The 11,605-nt window shown below is 44.3% G+C and overlaps 1 protein-coding gene across 1 annotated transcript; it reads left to right on the forward strand.

Moving 5' to 3' along the window:
* Positions 1-218: 218 nt before the first annotated feature.
* LOC139447415 (neuronal acetylcholine receptor subunit alpha-10-like) lies at positions 219-11,096 on the forward strand. Its single transcript, XM_071228749.1, has 8 exons — positions 219-370; positions 2,936-3,090; positions 5,144-5,188; positions 5,378-5,487; positions 7,983-8,467; positions 9,015-9,101; positions 9,868-9,986; positions 10,609-11,096. Exons 1-8 carry the CDS (start codon positions 289-291, stop codon positions 10,942-10,944), a joined length of 1,419 nt encoding a protein of 472 aa, XP_071084850.1. The 5' UTR covers positions 219-288; the 3' UTR covers positions 10,945-11,096.
* The last annotated feature ends 509 nt before the right edge of the window (positions 11,097-11,605 follow it).

Below are 11,605 nucleotides of genomic sequence, written 5' to 3' on the forward strand. Positions count from 1 at the left end.
AACTGCATCAAAAAGTAAACGACAATGCCACAATTCAACACATACAAACACATCACAAGTGTGTCAGAAGAGACGTGTTATTCCGAATTGAATCCCATCCGACGTGACCTCCAATGCGGGATAAATTTCGTTTCAAGGTCAACGCATTGAAACCCAACACTAAGCTTGACCTCCATATCATCTTATCTCACACGGGCGGGTCGCTTCATGGTGTTGTGTACATGTTGACACACTGCACATTAGCCGGACATTCAGCACAGTGGCTGCAGTGACCTAAGCGCTGCTACCATGGCTTTCAACTCCTGCTTGAACATCTTAGTGACTGTTTACTGTGTTGTGTGTCTGTACCCGGGGCTGCCCCATGTTGAAGGTAAATACTTGGAGCAGTTTCTGTATCAGCTTTCTGTCCTATGGACGCTACAGTCCCGTGTTGATATGTCAGGTGACTTGTTTACTGGTAGGCGTCTGTGGGATATTGGTGGCCTAGTTAGATGTCTACACATCTCATTAATTGACTGTCGTGCTGAAAATCACCGGTGGTTCGTAATACGCAGTCGTACGTGACATAGAGTGAAGACGGTGACAGTGGTTAGGAGAGAGTGAATTAAACTTTTCGCATCCCCAACATTGAAGCCATGTAACGATGGGACACGCACGTGGTTAGTGTGTGGGGGGTTATACAATGCTTTAAACAGCATGCTGTTAATTTACGGCGTTGCATCTAAGTGTGGGAGGAATGTCCGAAGTGACTGAGGTCGTAGAGGTTGATCTCAAAAAAGAAACTCACGGGACTCCCGACCCCAGCCCATTCCACCGAACCCCACCCCCACCTCAGTCCACCCGATCACTCCCCATCCCTCCTCACTCCCACACATTGGGGGTCCTTTCGAGGGTTAGATTCACCTGCAATATGATAACACGCTTCCGTTCCACAAAGCGATCTTAGCGCTACGACTATCATAAGCCTATGCATCTTCCCGAGGCAAGAGAGTTAACTGACTTTAAAAGTCCAGTTTCCACCCTTGGCGAACTAGGCTGGAATTCCTGGGCTCGATCGTAGCGCCACCAGTGGCTATTATGAGTTATGTCCTTTCTATGCCTCTCCTATTGACCAATCAGATTCAACCTCTCGTATCACTTGCATTTGCTTCAAACAAAACGGTGGCGCCCAGTCAAGACGATCTGATTGATAATCAAGATCTTTATTGTGATAAAACGAGTCGTACATCGCGAAGTGTATCAGATCACGTGAGCACCGTGATTAAAAACTTGAAAAGATTAAGAAAATATCTGTTGACAACGAGTTAGCGGTGCACATGCTTTGCAAATCCTGCAGTCGACCGAAATCTGCATGACACTTTACGAACCGGATTTCGATTTCGGTGCGCGATTTTGATTGGACTATGCATAGACTCGTTAGTCCAGCCAAAATGTAACTCCATAATACCAGCCTAGTTCGGCAAAGGTAGAAACTGGATTTGTATAGTCAGTTAACTCACTTGCCTCGGGAAGATGAAGCCTATGTTAAAGTATGGGAGTTACGATCACCTTAGCGCTAAGATCGCTTTGTGGAACGGGGCCCTGGTTTGTTAGCACCATAAGTGCTCGTGACCCCCTACATTAAGCTGATATACTGTTATGTGATCCACATACTATTTACGGCGCTGTAAAAACAACTGGAGTGAGTGAGTATGCAACAGAACACAGCACAACAATCCCTGAGGGTTTTGATGCAGAGGAGATTCCAGTACCCCTTGGTTACCTTACCCACAGATTACGGGACATAATATTTGCCTTGTAAACACAAGTTTTCGAGACTGAGCCAGCCAATCCAGTCTCGTTTATATTAAAGGCAGACTAAGCTTATACCAGTTAGCAATCCCAGCACTTTTTGTACAATGGCCTCCAGACACCTCTTTGTTTGTCAACTGAGTGATTTTGAATGATGTTGTTCAACCGTGTATAAAGCTTATGCAATGAAGCGGATTGCTGAAGATCAACATGCTGGGTATGCTGCAAATGGTGGTCACACCCGATATTGACATGGTTTACTGAGTTCTTACACAAAGCCTTTTTCAGGATACTATGGTCAGACCTCAATCACCCCATCTATGTTGACCGCCATGTTTGTGTGGCAGGTAGCACTGACTAGGTGAGGTGCACTGGTGTTGATGGGGCTATGGTCAGACCTCAATCACCCCATCTATGTTGACCGCCATGTTTGTGTGGCAGGTAGCACTGACTAGGTGAGGTGCATTGGTGTTGATGGGGCCGTGGTCAGACCTCAATCACCCCATCTATGTTGACCGCCATGTTTGTGTAGCACTGACTAGGTGAGGTGCACTGGTGTTGATGGGGCTATGGTCAGACCTCAATCACCCTATCTTTGTTGACCGCCATGTTTGTGTAGCACTGACTAGGCGGGGTGCACTGGTGTTGATGGGGCTATGGTCAGACCTCAATCACCCCATCTATGTTGACCGCCATGTTTGTGTAGCACTGACTAGGTGAGGTGCACTGGTGTTGATGGGGCTATGGTCAGACCTCAATCACCCTATCTTTGTTGACCGCCATGTTTGTGTAGCACTGACTAGGCGGGGTGCACTGGTGTTGATGGGGCTATGGTCAGACCTCAATCACCCCATCTATGTTGACCGCCATGTTTGTGTAGCACTGACTAGGCGGGGTGCGCTGGTGTTGATGGGGCTATGGTCAGACCTCAATCACCCCATCTATGTTGACCGCCATGTTTGTGTAGCACTGACTAGGTGAGGTGCACTGGTGTTGATGGGGCTGTGATCGGACCTCAATCGTCCCATCTAAGTTGACCGCCATGTTTGTGTTACACTGACTAGGTGAGGTGCACTGGTGTTGATGGGGCCGTGGTCGGACCTCAATCACCCCATCTATGTTGAACGCCATGTTTGTGTTACAGGAGGCATTGACCAGGGCGAGGTATTCTGGGAGTCGAAAATAATATCAGACTTCCTCGTCAATTCGGGCTACGTGAAGGAAGCGCGACCTGTAAAATCTGCCAACGCATCCGTTGTCGTCACGATCTATCCCATATTCCTCAGCATCGACAACATAGTGAGTACCCGTATGTTAGGAGTCTCATATCCCGCTTCCGGTCTCATTGCCACGGTATCTTCATACAACTGTAGGAATATTGATGGTTCCTTCTCCTACAGTTAAAGATAATACACCTTCAGTTTTCTATATAAGTTACTTAAATACTTAAAAAACAGTTCCAGTCGTAAAATCAAAGGCACGAGATTTGGCAAACTTTCCCGCCTAGGATAGGCAAAGGATAAAACCCGACCGAAGGCTTGGTTGAAATTGTTGTTATTCCTGATACATATACAATAAACTACGGTTATAACGAACTCAAAGGGACCACGAATTTCAATTCGTTATAACCGTAGTTCGTTATAAGCAAATGTACGGAATATATACAGGAAATATACAGAACCAAGAAAATAGTTCGTTATATCCGTCAGTTCGTTATAAGCGTTTTCGTTGTAACCGTAGTTTACATGTATCTGATATTTACGATACGGAAGCACCCGCGGGTAATACCCTCTTTGTAACATGATACCATTCTAAAAATTATCGAAGTTTAAGACAAATTATGTCTTTGAATGGCATTTAAAAATGATACACTTCAGGAAAAGAATTCATGTATGTCAACTTCTTTATTATGAGGAGGGGCGGTCGGGTAGCTTGATGGTTAAAGCGTTCGCTCGTCACGCTGAAGACCCGGGTTCGATTCCCGACATGGGTACAATGTGTGAAGCCCATTTTCTGGTGTCCCCCCGCCGTGATATTGCTGGAATATTGCTAAAAGCGGCGTAAAACCATACTCACTCACTTATTATGAGGAAACACAACGTTTCGGAGTATATGCTTACTCCTTCATCCGGTGAATGAATACGTTCACACAGTTGCTGATGGTCTTGTTGTACATGTTGATGGATGTTACTGTATCATCTCCATGTTGAGACCGCCTCCGTGGTCTAGTGGTAGAGCGTCCACCCGGACAGCGGAAGGTCCGGGGTTCGATCCCCGGCCGCGTCATACCGAAAGAAGTTAAAAGATGGTACTTCTTGTTACCCTGTCTGGCGCTCGGAATTAAGGGGCTAAAACAAGGACTGGTCGGCTCGGAGTCAGTATACTGTGTCTGAGTGGGATATTCATGTTAAACTGCGGCATGGTATCTCAGTGTGCTTGCACTATAAATCAGCATCAGTCCGGACTAGTACAAGCAGCCACGCACACGTGCATGCGCGTCGCTATAAAAGTGCAATAATCTTGGACGCGACGTTAAACCCCATTTCACCTCACCTCACCTCCATGTTGATGTCGTATCAAGTCTTTGAATGGCATTTATTCACCAGATGAAGGAGTAAGCATATACTCCGAAACGTTTCCTCAGAGTCAAGAAGTTGACATCCATAAATTCCCTTCATTAAGACAACTTTCAGTTTGAAATTCACCATAGTAAATTTCGAAACTGCGTAGGAATATAAGCCTGCGTGAACGGCCCTATTTATGATATAGTGCCATATGATTTGCAGCCAACATAATGTTTCCATTACAAAATTCTTATTCCTAATATCTTACTTTTACGATACGGAAGCTCTCGATGGCAATACTCTCTTTATCATGTGATGTCATTCTGAAAATAAGTTGAAGACTAGCGCCAAATGATTTGTAGCCATGACTGCCAACATAATGTTCTCATAATACAATTACTATTCCTAATATTTTATATTTACGACACAGAAACACTCTTCTCGTTCCTAATATATGATATGTACCATACGTAAACTCTTCATATTCCTAATATATGTTATTTACGATACGGAAACACGCTTCTTATTCCTACTATATGATATTTACGACACAGAAACACTCTTCTTGTTCCTAATATATGATATTTACTATACGTAAACACTTCATATTCCTAATATATGTTATTTACGATACGGAAACACGCTTCTTATTCCTAATAGATGATATTACGATACGGACACACGCTTCTTATTCCTAATATATGATATTTACGATATGGAGACCCACTCGGCTAATAATCTATATTGATGAAAACGCTGTAGATGAATTCATGGTTACGTCATTTCAGAATGAAGCCGCCAACACTCTGACTACAAGGCTCATCTTGTTCCAGGTGAGTATGTCTGTTCCGTGGTACGGTTATAAAATTAAGTACAATACCTTGTGAGTCTTGACACGTGTTAGGAAAAATAGTTCATAGCATTTGTTGGTTTGCTTCTTTAGGGATTTAAAAAAAAATGTTTACATTTTATTGAAATAAAATGGAGCCTGTTCCAATCTATCCATATCTATTTTCTTCAAGCAATGGACGGACAGCAGACTGACATGGAAGCCATCAGAGTATGGAGGTGTGACCAGCGTGAGACTCCCCTCGTTAAGGGTGTGGCTGCCGGATATAGTGCCTTATAACACGTGAGTCACGTGATCAGAGGTGCATTATTTTCGTATTGATTACTTCAGAAAAATAAACATGTCACGTCGATTTTGCTAAAAATAAAAAAGGAGACACACAAAAGACGTTTTGGCCCGCCTCAGTCTGTATTTCAACATACAACGGAAATAATACTTCGAAACCCTGCTATCTCAATATCCTGGGGACAATTGTATAATAAAAAATACCCTGCGCCCAATCGCTTCTGTTTTAACCGTATTCGAAAGACACGCCAATACAACAGGCGCCCAATCAGCTTAAAAGCGAGAGAAATCCTGTGTCAAACTTAATGAGAACAGAGCTGGTGATTGGACGTCACTTCCGAGACGAAGCTTTGTAGGCGAATGAGTCCAGGGTATTTATCATAATTAAACCTTGGATAACCGAGGATGGTCATTGACAGAATGAGAAAAGATCGAGCACTTATTATTTACACAGACAATAAAAAAATGAGCAAACCTATTTGACATCCTTGTGAAAATTGTGTTAAAGTTGTTAAGAATTATACTTTGCCCTTTCATGTTTTTTGCATGTTTGTTTTTTTATTTACAAGCACACTTCATGCATATGTAAGACTGACATGTCTCAAAAAGGCTTACTGGAAGTGTAAGGATGTTTCTGATGTTTGAACATAAAAATCTATTTCTTAGGACACGAAGACAAACATATTGTGAAATAATTATCTTAGGCTATGGATTTTCTCATACAGTAAACTACGGTTATAACGAACTCAAAGGGACTACTAATTATAGTTCGTTATAACCGTAATTCGTTATAAGCGTATATACAGCATAACTACAGCATATAATCGGGACTAAAATGATAGTTCGTTATATCCGTTAGTTCGTTATAAGCGTGCTCGTTATAACCGTAGTTTACTGTAGTTAGATTTTCTCTTAAATTTTAAAAAGGCAGCTGTTTCACATATTTTAGCCACGTTTTTGTCCGTGATGATGTCAGAAGTACGAAGAATGAAAGTGTTAGACAAGGCAGGCAGGCAAGTTTTGCTGGTGGAGGAATAGGGTCACAATCCAGGCACGATGAGCACGTTGTAAGATGAAATGTTGCCTAACACGTTGTGCAATGACGTTGGCCCGTCGTATTGACCTGTGAACTCTTGCACGGACACATGGAGCTCAGTTCGGCCGGTCATCGTGAAACCACCCCATGCCATTATGGACAAACCTCAAAAACGATCATGCTTGCCGTAAAAGGCGACTATGCTTGTCGTAAACGGCGACTAACGGGATCGGGTGGTCAGGCTCGCTGACTTGGTTGATGTATGTCATCGATCCCAATTGCGTGGATCGATGCTCATGATATTAATCACTGGATTGCCTGGTCAAGACTCGATTATTTACAGACCGCCGTCATATAGCTGGAATATTGCTGAGTGCGGCGTTAAACAACAAATCAACCAACCAACCAACCCAAAACGATCGTGCAGCACGACGTTAACGTCAATAAAACGCTCAATAGGACGTCTCCAAACCCGATTCCGTCGGTCATGGAAGTCGAGATTGAACCTCGATTCGTCAGAAAACATGACAAGAGCCCAACGTTGGTTATATCACTGCTGACGTTCCCAACACCACTGACGCCTCTGATTCAAATGACGTTCAGTACGTTGTGGGATGACACTGACACGTGGGCGTGTTGCACACAATGTGCAGACCATTTCGCTCCGTCTAGGCCTGTGGTCTTACACCAGTTGCCTGTCGCATTCGGTTCCTTAATCGAGTGGCAGTTTCCAACCGATTTCTTACTGTCATCATTAGGGGCGATTGGGTAGCCTAGTGGTTAAAGCGTTCGCTCGTCACGCCGAAGACCCAGGTTCGATTCCGGACATGGGTACAATGTGTGAAGCCTATTTCTGGTGTACACCCGCCGTGATATTGCTGGAATATTGCTAAAAGCGGCGTAAAACCATACTCACTCACTCACCGTCATCGTTCTGACTATTCTGTCCTGGGGTGGAGTTGTTGCCCTTGGGCATCCAGAGCGGCGTCGATCAGTGACGTTATGTGTTAGTTGGTATTGGGCAACAATCTGCTGATGACAGATTGAGAAATATGCAGCGTTTGGGCAACAATATTCTGGCGTTTGCCTACCTGCAACATGCCCATCGCATGTAAACGTTCATCGCGTTGCAAACGTCGCATGATCAATGCTGCTTCTTCTTTAAGAATTAAATGTGTTTAATAAAGTGTCTTTGAACGTTTACTTCCAAGGAAACAATATGCGTCTGCTCACTACCGTGTCTGAGTGACGATGGTAAATCGGGCATACCACCTCTTGCACGTGGTGTCCGAGGTCACGTGCTTCATGACCATCACAATGTTGTGTTTGGGCGCTTGATTGCTTCGGAAATGTTCTTGCTATATAAATCACTTACTTCCAATGCCAGATATTCCTGTAGTTTCACCTTAAAACAAGATATCCCATATCTTTTTTGCATAGAATAATTATATTCCAGGGCACCAAGTGCAGCCTCAGATCCCCTGTATGAAGAAACACTTGACGTATCGAATGACGGCACCATGAAATGGGCACCATTGATCCTCGTATCATCACCATGTCCCCTAGATGTCACCAATTTCCCATTTGATACCCAATCCTGCACGATCGTCTTTGGCTCGTGGATGCACACAAGACAACACATGGATATGAGGTTCTTCAAGGACGGAGCGAAAGAGATGGATATTGACGCCTCAGACAGTTCCATGGGCTTGCCAATTGTTGAACATCCGTATTGGAACATCAAAGACGACAAGGTGAAAGCCAAGCTGTCTTACGTAAAGTATGCGACGTATGAGTTCACTATACTAACCATGACGGTGGAGGCGAAGAGGAAAGCTTCCTTCTTCAAGTACCTGGCCATAGGGCCTGGAGCTCTCATTGGCTTCTTGGTTCCCATGATGTTTTTACTGCCTGCCAGGTCCAAGGAAAAGAATACGTTTGGTGAGATATATTTAAGACATTAACGTGTGTTTACATATTTGAGGTGCGGTTTAGTCTGGAGCCGACGTACCCATGTGTAGTATATTTACTCGAGTTTTGCAAATTGTTTTGTATATTCTCCTTATTTCGCGTTGCGGAATATTGTGTGCATGGTGCACAGGTCCCAAACGTAAAGGCTGCAATATACGCTGGCGGCAGAAGGCAGGTGGATGGGTGCCATTTTGATAAGCTTGAATCCTGATATTTTCTTGGGTTTCTACACAGGTTTTCAACCATGTGGTGTTTCCTGAGGTGGTGTTTCCGTTCCGTTCCCAGCAACATCTTAAATTTGTCTCTATTGACCCAAGAGTAGATGGGTACCAGGTGGGATGAAATGCAGAACCAGCATCTAAGAGGCAGCATGGGTTATTGAAGAATACAAATCAAAGGCACACTGGCTCGTTGACCGGGACTATTATTTTTGTTGTTATTGTTTTTATTCACGTGAACGAAATACACCCGATTGTATCTCCTCCCTTTGTATAAAGGATGATAACTCTCGGTGCAGGTATGCTGATGATCATCGGACTCATTCTCCTCATCTCGGTACTAGCTGAGGCCATTCCCCTCAACCACAGCAGCACACCACGTGTAGGTGAGTATCAGTACTAGCCGAGGCCATTCCCCTCAACCACAGCTTCACACCACGAGTAGGTGAGTATCAGTACTAGCCGAGGCCATTCCCCTCAACCACAGCAGCACACCACCAGTAGGCCAGTGGGACCCTCTCTTTCTTACCACTTCCTATCGTCTGAGGCGCCGATGTTTTCTATGCAGAGTTTCATTTCTTGAGCCGGAAACCTATGATTGTGGGTTCTAATCCCGACTCACCCCAATTATGTTTCTAGGTTTGTCAGCACCTTACCAGCTGTGCCTGTCGGTTTCACCAAAGTGGTAAACGACTGAGACCTGCATCTCTCTAGGCTTTCCTCCCAGTGAAGCTAACGCCGGGATATAACTGGAATACTGTTCAAATCGGCGTTAAACCCAACTCACTCACTCTTAATACGTTTGTGGATAGGTGACAATAGAAACACTCTTCACGGATGACGATTTTATTTATCCATTCACTCACTGATATTAACCCAAAAACAGGCACACATGCACACACACGGACGCACACACACACATATACACAGAAACACACACACAAACATACACACATCCTTACAAATATTTACGCGTATGGAATCTGGTTTGTTGGCTATTCGCGACTGGTTTTTCTCTGGCGTTGATGTTTTGAATCAATTATTAAAACATAAAGTTTTACGACGTGGAAGATACAAACTCCTTGTACACGGTGCATGGATGCAATGTTGATAAAGATGTACTGGGTTCTCATCGCACTTTGTTTCTTTCAGGTCTCTTCTATTTGATCACACTCACGCTGATTTGCTTCAGTATGATCCTCTCTATACTCGTCAGCAACCTCAGCGTCAGGGGCGCCAGACGCCGGCCCCTGCCACAGTGGCTTCAAAAGGTGAGTGAGTGAGTGAGTGAGTGAGTGAGTGAGTGAGTGAGTGAGTGAGTGAGTGAGTGAGTGAGTGAGTGAGTGAGTGAGTGAGCGAGCGGGTGGGTGGGTGTTTGGGTTTGAGTGGGTTTGGGTGAGTGGGTGCGTGGGTTTGGGTGAGTGGATGGGTTTGGGTGAGTGGGTGGGTTTGGGTGAGTGGGTGGGTTTGAGTGGGTGGGTGAGTGGGTTTGGGTGAGTGGGTGGGTGGGTTTGGGTGAGTGAGTGAGTGAGTGAGTGAGTGGGTGGGTGAGTGGGTTTGGGTGAGTGGGTGGGTGGGTTTGGGTGAGTGAGTTAGTTAGTGTTTACCGCCGCTTCTAAGAGCAGTTCAGTTAACGTGTCAGTTAAATGAGGAAGAAGGCCCAATGTGATTGGGTTAATATCCCTCACAAATCTGGTAACACATACGGGTACAATAGTGATCAACCATGAATTTTGATTGAGGTAAATCGGGCATTCGAAAGCATGAAACTCCCTCTACAACTTTAGCTTATTCTTTGTCAAGCTTATGCCTAATATCTGGTAAAATCCATATTACAAATGACATAACTGGAGGGATTAAACAAAGTTTGTCAATTTCGTCTTTTCTCAACAGGCATGTTTAAGCCGAAATGGCCTACGGAGAATTTTGTGTATCGACAAGTACTCGCCCGTGGACAATTTGTTCGCCGAAACTTTGCGGGAGACGGAGGACATGTCTACGCATGGGCAACCGGAAGTTCCGAGAGAGAGAGAAATGGACAGCGTCCACACAAGTGAAATGAAGGATGTTTGCAAATATTTGAGATACATTTGTGGGAAAATGTCGGCCGAAGACTCGTACAAAAACGTGAACCAGGACTGGGAGGAACTTGCACGAGTGGTGGACCGAGTCCTCTTTGTCATATTCTTCCTCCTGTACGCACTTATGGCGGTGTCCTTGTTGACATAGGGGGTCCACGTGGAGATGCACGCTTGCTGAAAGAAGGGTATGGTTGTCCTGAAGACAGAGGTCAATCATGTCAAGCAGAGGTCAATCATGTCAAACAGAGGTCAATCATGTCAAACAGAGGTCAATCATGTCAACAGAGGTCAATCATGTCAAGCAGATGTCAAGCAGAGGTCAATCATGTCAAGCAGAGATGTCGCTTTTTATCACCATTCCATCAATATAACGAAGGGAGAAGGGAAAACCAAGAAGAGGCTTCACAGACTTTTCAAATGTAAGAATCGAACACGGGCCTTCAGCGAAGAAGCCAGCACCTTTACCACGAGGCCATCTAACCACCCCTTGGGAAATTCAAGTTTCTGTTCAGTGATCCATTCATATCATTTTCACCGCTATTTGGCCTTTGCACCCAGTGGTTTGTATGTAACAGGGTAGAGGAGGAAAAATCAGTTGTGCGTTGCTAATTGAAAATAAATAAACCAGACATTTAACCATTGTGAGTGGACAGAACACCTGAACTGTTTGAACGAATACAGGTAATAATAATAATCCTAATAATCACAATAACCATCATCATAATAATGATAATAAGTAATTGGCATGGAAGCTCAATAAAGATGTTTTTACAAGTCCCAAACTATCAAAAGGCACCAGTTCATCACTA

This window comes from Haliotis cracherodii, unplaced genomic scaffold, assembly GCF_022045235.1.
Source record: "Haliotis cracherodii isolate W230 unplaced genomic scaffold, xgHalCrac1.p SCAF_7, whole genome shotgun sequence".
Taxonomy (NCBI): domain Eukaryota; kingdom Metazoa; phylum Mollusca; class Gastropoda; order Lepetellida; family Haliotidae; genus Haliotis; species Haliotis cracherodii.

What these genes read in the sequence shown, in the direction of transcription:
- LOC139447415 (XM_071228749.1), top strand. Translation starts at nt 289, where the DNA reads ATGGCTTTCAACTCCTGCTTGAACATCTTAGTGACTGTTTACTGTGTT. An exon ending in TCCTCAGCATCGACAACATA is followed by an intron (nt 3,091 to 5,143) that starts GTGAGTACCCGT and finishes ACGTCATTTCAG; the next exon opens with AATGAAGCCGCCAACACTCT. An exon ending in CAAGGCTCATCTTGTTCCAG is followed by an intron (nt 5,189 to 5,377) that starts GTGAGTATGTCT and finishes ATTTTCTTCAAG; the next exon opens with CAATGGACGGACAGCAGACT.